Source organism: Eptesicus fuscus, chromosome 12, assembly GCF_027574615.1.
Source record: "Eptesicus fuscus isolate TK198812 chromosome 12, DD_ASM_mEF_20220401, whole genome shotgun sequence".
Taxonomy (NCBI): Eukaryota; Metazoa; Chordata; class Mammalia; order Chiroptera; family Vespertilionidae; genus Eptesicus; species Eptesicus fuscus.
The window spans coordinates 82,259,020-82,280,073 of NC_072484.1; the positions used below are offsets into that span (position 1 = coordinate 82,259,020).

Consider the following 21,054-nt stretch of genomic DNA (forward strand, 5'->3'; position numbering starts at 1 on the left):
GGCAGATGCATGAAAACCTGAAAAGGGGCTTGTAAGATTGGACTCAGCTGCTGTTGCCCTCTGCCACCGCCATGAAAAGATGCCTGGGCTAGCTAGGATGGAGGATGAGAAAAATGTGGAATAGGGCTGAGTGGCTCCAGTCAAGGCCAACCCCTTTTGCAAGACTCCCGAGGCATGACTAGAAACACTGCCCAGAGCCGCCCAGCCTAAATCATTGCTCTCATACGCTGAGTGCATGTTCACTGATGCAAACCACTGGATTTTGGTGGTTGCTATACATTACTTTTGTGGCAACAGATAATTGCTACAGGTTTTTCATTTATTTGACATCTGAGTGTGACATCTCTTCTCGCAACTTCTCTGAGAGGAAGATTTGGTAGTAAAGACCTTCATTATTAGCATCTCCTGACACTCTGTAGACACCAGATTCAGTCACCTGAGCACCTACTTTGTGCAAAGTACTCTCCCAAGGGCTCTCATTTAATGCCTCATAACCTCCCTCAAAAATAACTTCCTCATTTGGGGGAATTTGAGGAAATGAAAAACTTGAGGCACAATGATCAAATGATATATCTAAAGTCATCATAAATTGGCAGAATCAGGGCCCAAACGAGAAGTCTGAGACCAGTTGCATTTTCCATTACATCAGAAATAACTAAGGTTTAAAACTAGCAGAATGTTATTCTGTCCAAAGTCATTAAAGACAGAAAAAAACTCGTTTAAAGAAGGCAATTGATGGGGGGCAAATGAGTTTTTATTCCATCATCCAAGATAACTGAAATATTTGACCATTACAGGACTGTTTTCTTCAAGCATTCCACTCTTAGCATTCTTGCTGCTTAAATGGCCTTTAAAATATTCCTATTCCCAGTTGAAAAACACCCCCACAACCAGAGACAAAATCATATAGACAGACACTCCACCGTTTCCCTGTTTTAAAGGATTTTATGTTCAATATCCCTCTTCAGCCAATCACTAATTATGTAAATTGTAAATTTCAAGATTCCCTGGTGGTGACACTAATTAGAAAAAAGTACACCCATGCAACTATCAATTAGAAATAGTGGATACACAAAATATGAACTTATTTTTATTTTTTTTCAATATATTTTTATTGATTTCAGAGAGGAAGGGAGAAGGGGAGAGAAACATTAATGAAGAGAATCACTGATTGGCTGCCTCCTGCACACTCCCTACTGGGGATTGAGCCACAACCCGGGCATGTGCCCATGACCGGAATCGAACCCGGGGCCCTTTAGTCCACAGGCCAATGCTCTACCCACTGAGCCAACCCAACTAGGGCTGAACTTACTTTTAAAGGTGATTTTTTAAAATAATGTTGAAACAAGCCAGATTCTTAGATATCTCTGCCTTTTATGATTTGGGCTCTAAAAAAGATATAGAAACAAATCAATTAAATATTCTGAGATAAGGCATTATTCTAAGGTTCTTTAATTGCTGGGGAGCTGTAGGAGGAAACTGGAAAAGAGGGAAGCAGGACATAGAGGGAACGAAGTTGACATTTTGGCAAATGAAAATCAAACCATACGAGATGTTATATCGGCATTGCTAGAAACTTTGTACTCCAAATTTAATTTACCAAATCTAGCTTGATTTTAAAGTATTTGATTTTACACTTATGTTAAATTTAAGCTGAGGATACTAGAACTGACAGGAAAATAATGCTTTAAAGAGTAGTTAAACTTTTAGAATAAAACATTTTGTCAGTAGTTGTCATTTTAGAATTTAAAAACTGGATTTTCTTTCCCTCAAATGTCTTTTATGCAGGTAACTTGTAGCAGAAAATTTCACCCTTCAACAATTTCAGAGCATAGAAAAAAAAACCCAAAAAAACAAACCACAGTGGTTTGCAGGCTACTAATTCTGTTACAGATGAAAGCATTCAATTATCTAAGATTCAATTCCTTAGAAAATGTATTTGTTGATTGACCAAGCACATTTTTAAAACATAGTGATACCACATGCTTATTATTCAAGATCTTAATTTAAAAGTTGGAAGTAGCTTGTGGTTCTTGGTAAAACAAAGACACTAATCTGTTTTGTTTTGAATATAAAAAGGCCACCCTAAAATATTTTTATTTCAAATATTAGGCTAGGCTTATTTAAATCTTCATTGTCCCACTGCAGCCCAAACATACTTAAAAACTGCACACCATCACTTAAAAGTGGGCAATCATATGTATTAAAATGTTATTTATATGGCATTTATATTTAAAATAGTGTGAGCAAATATAGAGATAATATCTCTCACGGAAAAAGACTTGTAACAAGATTCAAAATCAGTAAATTCTAACTTAAGTTCAAGATAAGAGGTCTCAATTGCTTGCTGTAGGGCAGTGTTAAGGTATCTGATCACTGCTACCTCACAGCAGAAAAACTACATAAATACAAAATTCTGCACAAAATTTCAGAGGGCTCTCTAGATTAATAATCTTGTGAGCACCAAGTTTCACTTCACACACACACATTTCAACTCCTTCCCCTCCCCCAAACCACCAGCCCACCCTTGGCTGGGGGTATGGCTGCTATTCTGTCCTGTGCTCTAGCTTGCCTGTTTTGCAGCAGTCTCATTGCAGACTCTGAAACCCAAGGTGTATCTGCGGCTTTTACCTCCTGGAAGTCTAGGCTCTATTATTAGATACGGGCTTCATGGTAGCATGTGGTTGTCAGTTTTATACTCACCACACACAGCAGCTCAGGTCCAGCATACATACACATTCAGACTCAAAAACAAGAGTTCTGTTCCAAGACTTCATTTTTATTGGCTTCAAATGTCCTCTCCATCTATCCCAATTCAATGCATCCTTGAGGACTGTTCTTAAATGGTATTTTGTCCATCTTCTTCCAGCACATCGTTCAGAAGCACCTTCTCTCCTTCCTCTGTGGTATCTTCCTTAAACTACTTGAAAAACTTTCGAAGTGACTTTATCATCACATAGCATGAAGGAGGGTGTAGAGGCAGCCACTTACTTAGATTGTAAAAATTGGCAAATGCCTATCTCAAAGTATTCCATAACCAATAAGGTCATGTAGCTTGGCCTGGAGCACAGTAACACATCTTGTAGCTTCTTAAAAGGGCACACTTAGTCTGTTTTGGCTTACCCCTGAACTTGTTACCCGTAAGTCTGATTCAATGTTCTTGCCTTCTATTAACGTGGTGGTCAAGTATTATGCCTTCCTATGTGCAAACTAGCATGACTTTTGCTTCTTTTACTAATTTGATAAATTCAACAAATATTTCCATACCACTTTCACTGTAGAAAATAACTTTGATGTACCCCTTTTACATTTTCTTCTGAATTCCTACATTTGTGAACTTAATTTTCAGGTTGGGCTCATCTTGTATATTTTGATAAAAAGAATGTCTCTTAAAAAGAAAGCTACACAACCTTATGGTGTAACTATGTTCTTGAAGAGCAAAAGAACCTGGTCTCAACCCTTTGGTGCTTAAAAAGACTGCATTGGAGTACACCTGTTTGATACTGACATGCCTGCTTCCCACACTAAGGGGCTTCCAATCTGTTCTGAAACAAGGAGAAAAAAAGCATTTACCAATGAGGAGAAAGCCCAAACATACAACATAATACTCCTCCCCTACTCTTCCGCCTCTTGAGGAATGTGCCATTAGACACGAGGGTTGTTACAGAAACCTCCCCATGCAGGTAACAAGTGTCACAACAGGCTGATTGGCAGGATGCTCCCAGGGAGAGGTGACAGTGGAAAAGAATCTCTGCTGGTGTGTCAACTGAAGTGATACTGTAAGTTCAATGTTGGAAGATTCCTTTCAGGTTATTTACAGAGGAATATGGTATAACAATTTAAACAGAATTTGTTTAAATGGGTTCTCCACCAATAAAAAATTGTTGATGGAACAAGTGCTAATCCCTGAGCTGTTCAATGCCAAGTAGGATAGTGCATTTTAGCTTTTGAGGTCCCTTTTGTTGCATCCTAAAGCATTATGTTTTAAATGGTTTGAAGAAAACAGTCTGCTAACCAGAACATGATTGATTCATCCTAGGAATTGAGCTCCTGCAAGACAAAGGAAGTTTGACTGATCTAAAAAGTCTTTCTAACTTTTTCAATTATTTCATGATGTTGATAGAACTAATTATGACTACACTATTTCCCATCTAATATTTTTCAATGGAGTCTTTAAAAAATAACATTTGCATTTTTGCTAAGAGCACATTTTAAGAGCAAATGTGAATTTTACCTTCTAGTCTGTTTACAGTAGTTGATCATTAATTTGGCACAGGCACACTCTGAAGTAAACTAAAATGCATAACTTACTAGAACTGTGTGGGGAGGTGCTGTGTATTTGGGGGGGGGGCATATATTAAGCAATGCATATCTGTCTGCCAGGGGAGTGGGATTAATTTCATATATAATACCAAACTTAAAAAAATATATATGTACTCTTAGTCAGACCTCCATTATGTGAAATACACACACAGAATTTTTTTGTTTCCATATAATTTAGGGCATGTACAGCAAAGTATAACCCCTTCTAACAAAAAGTTCAATTTAAGTCAAAACCAATTAAAAATTAGTCCCATAATAACATGGTAAGCAACTCAAAATGGCTTTTTGTTTTAATGCTAAGAAAAACTGAACTTTCAAAGGTGATAGTACTGTTAACACAGGTAGAGAGCAAACAAGGTAAAAAGTGAAAGCATGTACAGACACACACACACACACACATAAAAATTGACCAGAAATCACAGAATACTTAAGCAATGTTTTCTTAAGTAGAACTACTTTTTTTTTGTACTTTAAATAGACTAAAATATTTGGTGTGGGTGGGGAGAAAGAAAATCAGTATTTTCACAATTTTAAATTGAAAACCAGCTGTAATAAAGCCTCAGCTTATTGTTTAATTTTTAAAAATGGAACATCGTACTTTTGACAATCACAGGATTAAAGCTTACAAAGAATACATCTACCATCTACATCACAGTGCACAGAGAATGCAGCATCTGAAGACTACCACAGGGAAACAAGAACAGACTCTGCATCCATCATATTGCATTACAAAATTAATGCCGTATTAGAAAAAAATCTCACCTCCCGCGGTCGGTGTTCTAGCTGGTAAGCACCTGAGGGTAGGAGGCTATGAAACTGAGGGCACTGCTCAGTCTGGATCAGGCTACCAGCTCGTTCACCTGCCAGTGGCTGATGCATTTAGTAATCTCAATACATTTATGGAAAATATATGTAACACCACATTCTGGCTTTTTTAGCCGGAAAAGTCTGGGGAATGTAGAGGACAGAGTATCAAAGGCCATATTTTCCCTCAAGAGAGAAGAAATCCACCCAGTTTTCATTTAATTTTCATTGTGAAAAATTTAAATTTCAGATTACATTAACCCCATCAAAATGTGACTGGTACTTAAATATACACACAGGATCTGCAGAACTTAACTATCTAGTTGCCTCTTCTCTATCTTCATTAAACCACTAGTCACCTTCCTTGGATGTCTTAAGTGTTAGTCTCACTACCAACTGGTGTTAATAGCAATTGTTGTTAGAAATCTCACATTCCATCCACAGTAATAAGTGATTGAAGGGCACATATTCAAGTATTGGAAACGTTGACAGCCACAGTGCAGCTGAATTTCATTACAACTATTACAGCCATTTATGGGACTGAGGGTCAATCACAAGAATACTTAGGGTGATCAGCTCCTGGGGTGCCTAGGACTTTCCTGGGTTTAGAATTGGAAGTGCCACATCCAGGGAACCCCAGCCCAGGCACACCAGGGCAAATGCTCACCCTAAAAATACCACTCACTCCTCCCTTGGTATCTCTAGAGAAAAGATAAAGTTTCAAGAGCATAAATCTACCTATGTGGGCATCAGCTCATAAATATTTTTAGAACACTTGCTAATGGCTATTTCCTAAGAGTCCATAAATGTCTTAAAGTTGTCAATTTTAAGAATAGTTGGTAGTACTTCAACACATTTGTGAACAGTGCATCTAAGTTCATTCTTGCAAACTCTCTTCAGACAAATCCTAACAATTGTTTTTGTCCAGAATTATACAGTATTTTGCTGTATTTTTTTGAAATTTTCAGAGCTAAGTGAATAATCCAGTTTTATATGTCTTTTCACGATTTTTTAGGTGAAAGCACTTGTTGCGAACCATTTCCCACATTCTTGCTTCATATACTGAAAAGACTACCACCAACTGGAGATTATTTCCCTCAGACCCAAAGGCCCTGAATTATGTTACTTTTAACAGTGCTCCCTCCACCAGAGGGTCTGGCCTTGGGAGGAAATGGCAAAAAGAATATTCTGAGATATGGAAGGTTTATTTTGCCTACAATGCTGTGATCTAGTTCAACAAGTACAGAACTGCTTTCATCTTAATCTCTGTAGTTTTTCTTGTTTTGCCCTCTTGTATAAAAATGGTTAGTGTCACCGTTTCACTATCACTAATAAAAAGATACAAATATTTATGCCTTAAAGGTCAGGGTCAAAAAAGAAAAAATGAAGCCTGAGGTAAAGGTGATCTAAGAAATGACCAATTTGGGTTCTGCATTTTGCCAAGAAATAGGACTTTAATGAAAGTGACAGGTATTTTCTTAGGGACTTATTCAAAAAAGGAAAATCTCTTTGGAAGAAAAGAGACTTTAGAAGGACTTCTTTTCCTACAGACAAATGTTTAGAACCAGCTCTATGCTGCAGTAATGTAAAGGGTAGAACTTAATATAGAACCAGAAATATGCCAAGTTCCCTAGTGACTAACATTGTAAATAGCCAAATGCTTTAAAGCCAGAGGGAGAAAGAACAGTAGAGTGTGAAATAGAAAATGTTATTTATACAATTCTAAAACTTTACTTTTTGTTCTTATAAATCAATATATTGTGGATTTCATTATTCCATAAATTATCATCTTTTTATTAGAAATAGGAAGCAAATCCTTATTCCCAACTCAGAAAAGCAAACTGGAAAATTTGGAGAAATTAAGAACTTTTTATTTATTTTTCCCCTTGAAGGGTAGGAGAACATCATTTTTTCAGGAATATTTTTGCAAGAAAAATCTAAAAGTCCTTTGTGTACAGTTAATGAATCCTTCTCACTCCCATTCTCAGTGGCATTATTCTTACAAGGGGTCCTCCATCTCAACTACCGGTGAAATTTTGAGTCTATTATGGATCTCACGACGGCAAAGCAACTGATATTGAAATTAACTGGGGCTAATATACTCTGGTCAGATCCTCTGTGAATCAGAGACGACCGAAAGTACGTTGGAAAGTCCATTTCTGTTGGGCACAGGTAAGAAAATCAGGTCTGCAATCTTCCGGCTCCCCTTAAATACAGGAGAACTTAATGTGGTAGTGGTACTTCCCAGGGTATCTTAAGCAACTACCTTATACCAAAGGGAAAAGAATTAAAGGCAGGGGGTGGGGAGCCACCATCTAACATTTTTTAAAAAGTTAACCCTAAATTAGTACCTCCCAGAGACCACTGAATGTACAATAATTTAATTAAGGGATATATAGCAGAGCTTTATTTGATGTTAATGAATTTGTTATGATTCTTAATTGTCACTGTACCTAAAAACGGTATACTAACTGAACCACCAAATTAGGACTCTAGCAGAATAAAAATAATTACTCTGATGGTCTGTCCATGAAAGGAAAATGTCTGCAAGCAAATTAAGAACTTTCTAGTAAAGCAAGAGAAGCATTCAATATTTTAAAAATATATGCAGATAAATGATCCTTACGTTAAGGTTTTTGAGTGTACATGTATGTATATATAAATCCATACACACACATTATATAGTTTATTTCCTACTAAAAAGATTTAAGGCAGTTATTCTATCTATAAAGTTAGCTATAATATCCAAGATAAAACAGTTACTACTTGAGGAATTATGTGAAAACGTTAGACAAGTTATAAAGGCCATCTAGATCTAGTATAGTTCCCATTTCCTGGCTGAGGCTACAAACACAGGAATTCCACACCCAGAGATCATTTGTCCCACAATCCCCATACATAAAACAAAGTAGTCTGAACAGTCAACATATCCATGGAAAGCTTGAAAAGGAAGATACAAAAGGAACTCAATAATAGTATTCTGCCTGCCTTTAGAGACCACACACTATCGTCATTACTCTTGACTGTGCTAAATGCGACAATCCAATGTGCTCCAAGGTGGAAACAGGGCCAATATTGTAGGAAAAACATGGCCTGCGACTGCCAGAAAAGTTCATAAACCAAAACATAAGTTAAAATAGAACCTGATGACTTGCTATTTGCTAGTCACAAAGACATTAAACTGAAGATAATTTCTCCCATCAAGTGATGGGCCAATTTGAATATCAACCTTTATAAAGAAATTAGAACCCTGGGTATGAATAGCACCATCCTTTTTGGTCTTTTGTAAAAGTCAAAGGAGAGAAACATTCTGATGTACGCTGATAAAAACACAACTGGCAAGGAAGAGGGCAATCAGCAAAACCATTAGGGACATATCTCAAGAGAAGGGGAGAAAGAATAAAAGTCAGCTGATAAATATAAAGGATTTAGCAAAGTAAAAGCTCATGGCAGAATGAAAATGGGCAATAATTTGTTATGTCTAGACATCAATGCCTTAGATCAGAGTAAAATTAAAAAAAAGATAGTGTGTTTCTATGTCCACAGACTACTAAGTTATCTAAAGAGATACGGGGCGTGGGGTGGGGGTGATAATGAAGTGGGGCAAACTGTGAAACTGAAATGTTTGTTATGAAAGCAACTGCACATGAGACAAGTTTTAAGTAAAGATTGTCTTGTTTACTTTATATCCCACCATCAACCAGGAGGGTCCCTATTATTGAATGAATGTTCAAAGTAATTAGTTATTTTTTAAAAAGACAGAAATATCCTAAAAGCATATTTGTACAGTTTTTGGAAGAGGTAGAGAAACTAACTGGGTATATACTCTTGTTTGATTTCAATTAACAAGATACTAGACTGATTGTATTTCATCTTCAAAGTTTTAGTCTTGATGAAACTGACAATAAAGGTACAAATCAAGTGAAATTACAATAATATTAACAACAAAAGAGAAAATCTGACAATGTTTAAAAGACCAATGAATCAAGCAAAATTGGATATGGTTTAAGGTTAAAAAAAAACACACAAAACACCCCAGGCATTCACAACTTGCAAATATAAACTTAGAATACAGAATAAGAGTAAGAATACAGAATAAGACTATTTAGCTTTCAAGAAAAACTAGGCAGATTTTCTTCTTGCCAAGACAGGTCCCAAGAGAGAAAGTAACTCCCACAAGACTAAGCTAAACACAGCTTGACGATCAGGACCAAATCCCAGTTATCTTTTTATTACTCAACTAGAGGCCCTGTGCACGGGGGTGGGGAGTGGTCCCTCAGTCCGGTACTGCACCCTCCCCAATCCAGGACCTCTTGGGGGATGTCTGACTGCCAGTTTAGGCCTGATCCCACAGGTACATCCCTCTTGCAATCTGGAACTGCTGGCTCCTAACCGCTCGCCTGCCTGATCGCCCCTAACTGCCTCTGCTTGCCGGCCTGATCACCCCCTTACTGGTCCCCTGCTGGCCTGGTTGCCCCCTAACTGCTCTCCTGCCAGCCTGGCCGCCCCTAACTGCTTCTGCCTCGGCCCCCGCCACTGTGTCTTTGTCAGAAAGGACGTCTGGAAGGATGACCGAAAGATGTCTGGTCTAATTAGCATATTACCCTTTTATTAGTATAGATGCCTATCACAGTGTCTAGGTAAAGAATAGGCATCATTAAATGTTTACTGAATAAATGTGTACCATAATGTATAACTAGCATAATTAGTTCAAACCTAATCAGGAAAGTTCTTTAAAGTGGGATGAGAAAAGAACACGGAATTATTCCCAAAAGTGGGCTGATATCCAGTTTTCTCTAATTTTAAACAGCATAAACTTTTCAAACTATTTTTTAAGCAATAAAACTTTTTAACAAATCTCTGTAGAACTTCAATATAGAACTGAAATGAAACTGCCACTGGTTAGACCAAAATCAGTGGGCACATCACCAGCCCTAAGGTGTCTCTATGGATTCGAATCCACTGTGAAAACCACCATTCACTTAAATGTGACAGACAGCATGGTCCTTCAATTCTCACTTTGTTGAGTTGAAGAAATTACTAGCACTGTGAAGAAGTTCTAAATAATGTTGCTAATTCAAAGAAAAACAAAATTCAACAAAGAAGAGATTTCACCATGAAGAATGAAAACAGTCCCTATAAAGGGGGGGAAAAAGAAAAGGTCCATGTTAAGAGGCCACTGTAGACAATACAGAATGCAAAAACAGCATCCAATTAAAAAGCAAATACGGGAAAAAGCTGATGGTTGGGATTACTACTTGGGCACTGCAGATGCTCTTTGGTTAAAATATTCTAAGAAATTTGAATTGTGAACAGCCCAAGAAACTGCTGTATATTTGGGGGCTACCTGAATATGAAGAGAAGCAGATAAACAAATGCTTTTTGGGTTCAGTATCTTGAAAAAAACTTTAGGGAGGTATTACTTAAAAACATCTGTATCACTAATGTACATGGGATAATTTTGCCTTTCTGTTAACTATAGTTGTCCCCCCTTATCTGCTGATTTGCTTTCTGTGGTTTCAGTTACTCCTGATCAACCATGGTCTGGAAAATTCCAGAAATAAACAATTTATAAGTAAAAAACAAACATGACCATGACCATTAAATATATTCACAAAAATGTAGTCACCACCATAAAGCCAACTGCTCGACAGGTATAACTGCTCAATACAACAGGTGCCTCCTAAGAGTTGAGTCCCAGCTTCCGGTGGCACAGAACTCCACTGCACCTGGAGCTGAGCTCCATATTGGCATGCTGTGACTGGCACTGCTTCACTTAATGTATCAATGCAAGAGTGACTGCCAAGACCTTCCACCAGTTTCCAAGTTATTCTCTGTCCCCAGAACTGCTCCCAAGTTCTCAATAAACACCTGCAAAGGGCAGAGACTCCCCTGTTATCTCCAGCAGATCTGCGGTGGTAATAAGTGGGACATTTACACAAATCACAAGATGTCCTGTAGAAGTAGTAATTAGTGAGCAGCAAGAAGTCTGGAAGCAAGCAGCCAGACACCACAATGGTGAAAACTTGCCCAGGGCCGATTTAAAGAAGGGGTTGTTAAATGGTATGACAAATGATGAACTTTTCAGCAAGGGCTCGACAAAGAAGAAATATTACTGAGAATGATACAGTCTATCACAAAATAAGGCCACCTTCAACTATTATAAATTGTAGAACCATTCTGATCCTCAAGTTCGGATCTGTGTAGAGGTGTTCATATAAAGCATTCATAACTAACGAGTTTCCTCTAAAATGAGCCTTTGCATATCATGCCATTCTCTTTGCCAGTAATGCCCACTTGCTCCTTTCTCACGCCAAGTGTTAGTGCAAGCAACACTTCCTTAGAGAAGCCTTCCCTCTGTAATACTCTATCACCCTATTTATTTCCTTCACAGACAAAAAAGCTGATCAAGGGTTATAGTGTTCAACTTTACCCAAAAGCTAAGAAAGTTCCTGGCACATATAACAGGTGAGCAATAAATATTTGTTGAATGAGTAAAAATTTACTACACGTTTACAAGAATACATGCATGTACACACAAATATTTGAAAATGAGGAATACTTAACAGAAAACAACCAAATGCTGAAAGTACTGAAAATGACACCTGTAGAAACAGGTGACTGTGGTTTCGAAAAACAAGTACTTAAGATATTTATCCTAAAAATATAAAAATTTACTAGAAGGGGCCTAGGAAGAGTGGTTATTTTTCATTTCTACTGAGATGCAAACAAGTAATGTTTAAACAGCAATAACTTCACATTAGACCTAAGAGTTACTCGCTGCACAATGAACTACCCACAGAGCTTCTGCTCCTCTTACTGTAGAGCATAAAGTGTGGTCGATTCTAGTAACAAACGTATATTCAGTTTTAGTTAAGAACAGCTCAGACTGTAGGTGATTATAAGCTTAAAAAGTTGCTAGACTGCTTCTCCCCAAATTTTAAAAATTCTACATTAATAATTATGTAAAATAAGAGATTTTATAAATTGAATACAACATATTTTAAAAACAGATGGCCCTTATCTGCTGACCACACCTCAGCATCACTTTTCTAGGTATTCTGCAGGTGCAATTACATTTACAAAAGGTCCATTCATAAAACAATCTGGTAACTAAATCAAGTGAAACTCAAATCAAAGAGCACTAGGTCTGCTGTTGAAACATTTAAAATACCTTTTTAAAAAAGTGTTTACATCTTTAGATTGGCTTTAAAAAAAGGATAAATGGATTAAGTGTAGCATATCCCTGAAAATAATTAAACTGCCACCTATGTATTTTTTATGAGGTGTAAGGATAAATTAATAGACTGCTAGGTCACACAAGTCAAGTATTATCTGTTGAAATGTGTAAGACAAAGCAACTTACTCCATATGCATTCTTACTGTACCCCAGAAGCAACTGGTGCTGGCAGTTTAACCACTATCAGTGCAACCATTACTGGCGATGGATGGCATGCTATTCTGTTTTTGTATCAGAACAAAAGTAGGAATGAAGAAGAGGTTTGAAAAGATTTTCTGCAAGGCTTTGTTATAGAAATTTAGCAGTAAACAAACAAACCAACCAACAAGAACAAATGTTTAAGACCTACTGAACACATTAAGGTCAAGGATTTCAAAAATTAATCCACTTTTCTTCCCCCAAGAGTTTATTTTTGGTAAAAGGCAGAAAAATTAGTTTTTCTATAAGGGAAATCTGCTTCTAAATGATACTTTGAAAATCTTGATATATATTATATATTAAAAAAGACACACAAAAATAACGGAGAGGTGGGAATAACAGATTAGGTATTGTAACTTTATAAAAGCTTGCCTAAATCAAGAAGCAGCACACAAACACCTAATTTATGCAAACTAAAAATGTATATAAACAGCACAATACTGTGATACTGGATCATGATACATTACCTGTACACATAACTACTACTGTTATTAATAAGCCTTTGGGACACTCAATTTTATGCCCAACAAGACATCAGTAAGTCTTTAAAATCTTCTCTTCCTCCTTTATGGGAGGGTATTCCTAGACACTAATTTTCCCATCTAATATTCGAATATAGGAAACGGATTCCACAAGGTGCTTTAATTGATGAGACCTCAAGTGCTGTTTTCTTGGTTGAATTTTTGGATACAAACAGTCCATGGGGACCACACACAAATACTATGACAGAAGAGTTGTTACAGTAAGTCTTTTGATGGGACTGGGTTGGTGATGGAACTTTATGACATGCTTGAGCAACGCACTGAAGGGGATCCCATCTGAGTTAATACTTTGTCCAACCACTGTAGAGGTCCATTCAGATGAAGTTCAATCCAGCAAGGAGTGCTTGTTACCGTCTGCCTTCTGTTTAAGAGAATACAAGCAAATAATTATGAAGTTAAGAGAACATGACTATGTTTAGTTACATGCAATAAGAATTTAGATAAAGTAAAAAGTGGTATATACTGAAACCTAAATTCTTTTGAACAAGTTTGGGTATCTAATTATTTTGAAAACTGCTTAATCCTCAAAGTCTAACAAAGTATTCTCAATGACATTTTTCTTTTAAAAAGATTTATAAAATACATTCTTTTCCCCTTAAATTAAAATTAGTAGGGTGACCTTATTATTTACCATCCAAAATGGGACACCTTTATGAGGGAATGTAGTCACTATTAATAATCATGCCAGGGCAAGAGACGTAAACCAGGACTGTCCCATGCTTACAGGAATATATAGTTACCCTACTTATTTAACAACTACAGAATAAAAGATATTCAAATACCAAATGAAGTCTAAATGGAACAGGGTTAAAGTATACCAAAACAAAATGCTGACCCAAGCTCATCACAAAATGTTAAGAGTTATAGTAGTTCTACTTTCCTGGACAAAGCCAATGCTATCCCTTTTAGCAACATCATGCAGACTTTTAATAAGAAACATCCTTACTACTTCAACAAAAAGGGCTATTGTCTGGGAATCATAAATTGTTCAACGACATCCTGTCATTTCCATGTACTGATTTCAGTTGTTTTATTTAATATACAAGTCAGTGAATCTGCTTGCTTCTTTGTGACAGCCCTACAAACATGAGAAAAGGCTATTATCAACATTTCGCCTCCAAGCAACACATGCTCAATATATTAAAACTGTATTTCAAGGGATGTGGTTTTTTGTAGCAGAGGGTCTCAGTGCCCCATTATGCCCTTCAGATTTTTCAGTGTTCTCTAGACTAGCGGTCGCCAACCTTTCGGACCTCACAGACCACCACTGGTGCATGGACCAGGGGTTGGCGACCGCTGCTCTAGACATCTTCCAACTGCAGGTGTCTGCACTTATCTGCCTGAGAACTTCTTGGCTCTGTCCACATGTGTAGCAGACTAGAAGTGCCAGAAAATTAATATCCCCAGGAGCAACCTTCAAGCAATGACAAAGGAATTGGCATTTAAATGTTGTTTCCTTTCCCTCTGGGTGGGATAATTCTGAATGTTCTTTACCATTTTCCAAAGTTTCCCTCAGGGAATAAACTAGTGACCCACCCGCTATAGTAGATGGATTAATAATGATACTGGCTGCCTTCCCTCCCCTACCTCACTTCCAACTTCCTCCTTCCTTACCAGTGTTTCCTCCATTTCCTGAACAAACTCTTTGCACTTGAATCCTTGTCTCAGTGTCTGAGACAAATACTAAGACATTCCTAAAATATGACACACAAAACACAATAGTCCAAATCTGATCTGTATAGACTCATTGCGTTTTTTAAAAAATTATTATTATTATTTTATTGATTTCAGAGAGGAAGGGAAAGGGAGAGATGATAGGAACATCATTGATCGGTTGCCTCCTGCACGCCCCCTACTGGGGATCCAACCCTTGACTGGAATGGAACCTGGGACCCTTCAGTCTACAGACCTATGCTCTATCCACTGAGCCAAACCCTCATTGCCTTGTTTTGATTTAGATACTATGTCTACTAGTATCTATGCAGCTTAAAATTGCACAAGCACACTTTACAAATTGCCATGAGATATAGGCAAGACTGACCCTTTCTCATCTTCCCCTTCATTCTTTTTGTTTTGTTCTTCACAGTTTCTATTGCCGTTCATCTCTCCATTGGATCATACCTTTGGCAGCCATATTGCCAAAATCTCTTTTAATTTTGATTTTGCTATGTGCTGAAGTTTGGATTTTTGCTGAAGTCTGATGTTTTTCCCCAGTTTGTTTTCAATCTGATCATTTCATTACTACATTAGTTTAACCTTCAGGAAAAAATTCTTAATCTAGGTCACTGAAGGGTAGAAATAAGTTTAAGAAGACTGTCGCTATACCTATTTGGGCACATCGTCCCTCTACCTGTTTAGTTACTCCAGTACTGATTCACTTATTTCTCAATAAAATATGAATTCCTTACACATCTATATTTCCGTTTTACTGTATTCCTGACTTTATGCTGGAAATTGAGCTGGCATTAAAGAAATGAAAAAACCGTTTTTAGAAGTCCAACAGTAAGAACTACCTCTTCAGTTCCAAAGTCATTAAAGATAAAAGATTCCTGGTAACTAATCACAGTTCACAGATACATGGGTATTTTGAATTGTAAATTTCAAGAAAGCTTAATTATCCAAGTAGATGTACCGGACTCTACACCAATAAAGCCATACTGTATGTTATTGCTTCTCATAATTACAGATTTTAAATGATCTCTAGGTTATAGAATGGCAGTCCACAGTAAATGAAGGGCAGTATCTCTCTCTCCCAATTAAAACTGCTTTTAGTGGGAGACCTATAATCTATTTTCCTAATCTATTCAGTTCATATTTAATTCAACTGATTTTCTACCTTGTTCTGCAATATTCTAATCATTTGAAAGGGAAAAGAAGGTCTGACCTGAAAACATCATATCAGATAGCACTATTTGAATCTAATTTTAATATCAACTCAGATCAATTCAAGTCCAAAAGAAAAAAATGAATTCAGCAGTCCTTAGAGGTATCACATCTCAAAAGGGAAATAGTTAAAGCAAAGAAAACTACAGCAAAGTCACAAAATGAATTATTCTACTAATATAACTAGGACAAAATAGTGAGAAGTCTTCATTCTAGGATATAAATATACAGCACAGAATATATTTTTATGGAAGTATACAACCAACAGACCTCAAATCTAACAAACTCACACAACTTACTTAAGATCAGAAATCAAGTCCAAATGAAATGAAATAAATTCAGGGCCCAAACTGTGGAATTCTATTGCTATACTATATGAACATCTTCTTAAGTAGACATTCAAAGAGTAAGCAAATGACCTGGAGAAAGGTCAAGTATTTTACTTATAATTCCATTCTTTAATATGCTGAGAAAGTCTTTCTTTTCTTTGATGTGGAATCCAATCTATTATAATCTATCTTACCCCTTGATGACAAATAGGCTTTTGTAAAACTCAATTACGTAACTGGTACCACTATGTTTAAAGAGGGTAAGAGTCAAGGAGAGCTTCCCTCAAGTCCTGTCTCCACCACTTACAATGTGTCCTTGGGCAAATGATCAAATCTCTCCTAAGCCTATTTCCAAATAAGTATTAGTCTGAACCATTTTTTTAATTACAAAAACTGCAACCTCATAAAGAAAAGATAGTAACAGAAATTCTTAGCAATGTTGAAAGACATGAGATACTACATTTAAAACAAGCACAGTGCCTGACACCTAATAAGTACCCCCTTCTATTACTGAATCAAGTTCCAACTCCTAACCTTATATTCAGGTGGTCTCAACTTATTTGTCCAGACTTCTTCTTCTGTATTTTCTATACACTCCAGGCAAACTGCTATTTTATTGCCAGAAGCACCATCTGCCACGCCCTCATAGCTATGACTACTAAAATACTGTACATCTCTTAGAATGTACATGATCTCCATCATCTCTACCAGAAGCCTTCACTGAGCTCCAGTGAAGACACACCTCCTTCTATGAACTGACATCATCTTTCCTTTACATCCCTTTTTATGGTATTTAACAATCTATATTATGTTACAGTGAATGTCTATACATGTTTCAATCCTATCTTTTATAATGCCAGCAACAGAAATTCACTATATTTTTAATCTAGAGGCCTCCGACTTTCTTTTATTTCACATAAAGATCTACTGACTCCATAACCTCAATGAAAACAGATACATGTGAACTCCGGACTGTGCAAAGAATGCGGGGAAAAAAGAATTCTGTTGAAACTTAACAACTGAATATGTATTTCATACCGGTATTCTGCTCCCCACCCTTTCACAAAACTCATTCTTATGGTGCACATTCTAGTTAGCTGATACACGGCTTCAAAACCCTGGTTCACAGACTGAGCCAGAAGAGCAGCAAATTCCTGGTTGTTGAAGATCTTCAGATTACAGCCTATGATGGAAAAAAGTGAAAAATAATAATAATTGTGTAAAAAGAGTACCATTGTAAGCAAATAGCTTTAAAAGGGCTACACATATTAGAATACAAGCATGCAAATCATCTCCTGATTCCTAAAATTAACAGCAACCAAAAAAGAAGGTTTATTTACATTGTTGTATCCATACCTGGTGGGATTTTACACACTGTTGCAGGGTGCCAGCCGTATCTCTGATTACAATTGGGGCTCTGCACAAAGATTGCACTATCACTTAGGCACTCAGCAAAAACTTCCCCACCTATGTAATATAAGCGCACTCCTCTTCCTAGAACAAAATACATATGGGATTAGTTTTATAACATTTACTATTTCAGCATGACTTTGGAAGAGTCTTCTGGAGGAATACTAAAATAATATAAGGTACTTAGATGACATTTTCCATAGTTATGCTTAACATGCTACAGGCGTGGTCGGCAAACTGCGGCTCACGAGCCACATGCGGCTCTTTGGCCCCTTGAGTGTGGCTCTTCCACAAAATACCACGGCCTGGGCGAGTCTATTTTGAAGAAGTGGCGTTAGAAGAAGTTTAAGTTTAAAAAATTTGGCTCTCAAAAGAAATTTCAATCGTTGTACTGTTGATATTTGGCTCTGTTGACTAATGAGTTTGCCGACCACTGTGCTACAGTATATTTTCCCAAATATTTCTCAACAATTGTTTTATTGATTTGCAAAAATAATACATGCTTATCAAAACTATTTAAACAATGTAGAAAAGTACACAGATAGTAGTATAAAAAACTTCATACCAATTATGTATTTTAAAATTAAGTAAAAGAAATTGAGTTAATTTTAAAGGAATTAACTAATGTTTGGAGAAATATACCTTCATTATAATACATAGTATTTCTTTAAAGAGCCCACTACAGTTAAGAAAAAAAGGTAGTAAAAATGGTCAAGCCCTGGCTGGTGTGGCTCAGTTGGTGGAGCATCGTCCTGTACACACCAAATCACTGGTTCAGTCCCTGGTCGGGGTGCATACGGGAGGAAACCAATCAATGTTTCTCTCTCACATCAATGTTTCTCTCTTCCTCTCTCTAAAATCAATAAAAAAAATTTTTTTTTAAATTATCTAGAGTTTATTTTTGGTGGGCCTGACTTAATCAGGCGATACCCTTAAAAGAGATTGGGCTGTCCCTGGTGAAAATGATTCAAAGTTTGAGAGATGGTCAACCCAAGGGACTTTCCAGTGGGGACTATGAATGCAGGTCTACTGGCAAGGAATGTATGTGGACTGTAGATGCTGACAGCAGCCACTAGCTGTCAGTCTGCAGGAAATGAGGACCTCGGTACTGTAAGTTCAAAGAAGTGAACTCTGCAACAATCATGTGGTTGGACAAGGACCTCAAGCTTCAGATGAGAAGGCAGTTCAGATGACACCTTGATTCCCCTTGTGAGACCCGGAGGAGACTCCTAAGCCATCCCTGGAGTTCTGACCCATAGAAACTGTGAGATGATAAATTTGTGTTATTTCAGGCTGGTCAGTGTATGATAGTATGTCATACAATTAAAAAAACACACAAAACTCCCCCACAAAGCTAATAAAAGAACCAACAAACCAGATTTAATATATAAATACAAAATCTGGTGCCCTGTTCTCTTATAACTACAGAATATGTGTTTAAAAATAATAATTTACTTGACCATCAGGAAAACAGTAAGTCTAAAAAGTATAAAGATATTTTCAGGCTATCTAATAAACTAGAAATCAAAAGTTAAAAAAGAATATTTTAAAGTAGGGTGGATATGCAGATGCCTTCCTCACCTACCTTGGTATCCTAACAAGATACGCAAAATTTTAAAAATTAAGCAAGATTTGAGGAATTCCACATGAAGCCAAGTAAGAGACCTCTTAAATCCCTAATACTCTACAGTATCACACTCACTCTTTAGTGATCAGCATCATTTATCAGTTTTACTTCTATGGAAACTTACTATACTAGACATTAAAACTAAGATTAAAAAAAAGTATTCACTTAAAATAAAGAAACCCTCAACATATTAACATAAATAACATGTTTATTTAAAAAAAGTGACCTTTCCAAAGTAAATAAAAAAAAATAGTTCTCAGAGTAGCAATGTATTTTTGCAAATCTCTTTAATGTCTAATTTAACAGAAGAGCGACAGATTCTCTTTAATGTACATTTAATCTCTTGCAAGCTCATATGCCATCTAGCCTCTGAATACTTGACTGTGTGTGAGAGATGGCAGTGGAAAAGGCAAATAGCATCCTAGTACCATTAATGAAAATAGTTTTGACCTCACAAACTTGGTAAAAGGTTGTTGGGACTACCACATTTTGAGATACTTTGTGGATTATTTTTGAGCTTCATGAAATAATAGTTCTTATTTTACGTATCTTGCTTCAGATTAAAAGTGAGATTTAACACATGAACTCACTGAAGGGAGAAACTAGATATAAATGAACTGAAAAAAATTCATCATTTGTTAAAAAAAATATGAACATGACAATTTTATGATTGGTAGAGACTCAGCAAAGTAAAGTTATTTTAACACCTATTTATTGAAGGACCTCCCAGTGTCAAAGATGCCAAATAAAGAGAAGTCAAAGAGTTTGCAGATGGCAGGATAACCAGGATCTATTAAAAGCAGTGAAGCTGTGCACTTAAACTGACAGAGACAAGGCAGGCTTTTCTGCATACAATCGTTTGATGTGGTAAACCACATAATGCTCACATTATGAGTATATGGCATTGGTTTTTCACACAGGGAAAAAAACCCAAAAACATACCTATATGTCTTCGTGTCATTTCTACTGTAGCATTTCGGTTGACGTTGGAGAGTAAGCCTAAGCAGAATCTCTCTGAATTTGATGGATCTGTGAAGCCGTCTACAGTGAGTGAGGGCTGTGATGCATGGAAGGTCTCTCCAACCCTCTGGTTTAATTCATAATAGGCTATTGAACACCAAAACGCAGGTTCTGAGTATGTAACTGGCTGCAAGTCTAGGGCGGAGGAAACCAAACCCATAAGAGTAAGAAATGTTGTGTGAACAATTCAAGCCAAGAATATATTGAATATTATCACCTTTACATGCTCTATGCCAGCCTATCCTGGCAACAGCTCAGGAAGTAGACCTAACTTCTACGTCATTAACTCTAGTTTCCGTAGAACATACCAGATTTTCAATTTCCCCCATCTCATTAAGTCATCCAATCTTCAAACCTCTTTTTTTAGACTTTATGGGGCATCATCTGTTCTCCCAGTACAGTGGTCGGCAAACTGCGGCTCACGAGCCGTGGTTTGCCGCTCTGTTGACTAATGAGTTTGCCGACCACTGCCTTAGGGGGAAACACTTAAAAAACATTTCAAGAATGTAATAATGTCTTTAACCGGAAGTCAAAACTTCTGGGTAAGGGTAATGCCTTATGTAGTGGTCGGCAAACTCATTAGTCAACAGAGCGGCAAACCGCGGCTCGCGAGCTGCAGTTTGCCGACCACTGTCCTAGTAGTTTTACACTAGTTCCTGTTCAATAGAAAACCATCCT

At 37.0% G+C, this 21,054-nt stretch overlaps 1 protein-coding gene across 8 annotated transcripts in view; it reads right to left on the minus strand.

Annotated features, from left to right (window-relative positions):
* Positions 1-2,758: 2,758 nt before the first annotated feature.
* SMAD2 (SMAD family member 2) overlaps positions 2,759-21,054 on the minus strand; it is a 70,852-nt gene continuing 52,556 nt past the window's right edge. For 4 of the 8 annotated variants that reach the window (XM_054724462.1, XM_054724459.1, XM_054724460.1 and 1 more), the window contains 4 exons: positions 20,299-20,511; positions 17,676-17,813; positions 17,358-17,502; positions 2,759-13,468 (listed from right to left, as the gene is read on the minus strand). In XM_054724462.1, the coding sequence (XP_054580437.1) occupies positions 13,345-13,468; positions 17,358-17,502; positions 17,676-17,813; positions 20,299-20,511 (620 nt within the window). In that variant the 3' untranslated portion in view covers positions 2,759-13,344. Of the gene's footprint in view, positions 13,469-14,022; positions 14,186-17,357; positions 17,503-17,675; positions 17,814-20,298; positions 20,512-21,054 lie in introns of those variants that run through there. The other 4 variants (XM_054724464.1, XM_054724463.1, XM_054724461.1 and 1 more) reach the window with 3 other exon arrangements.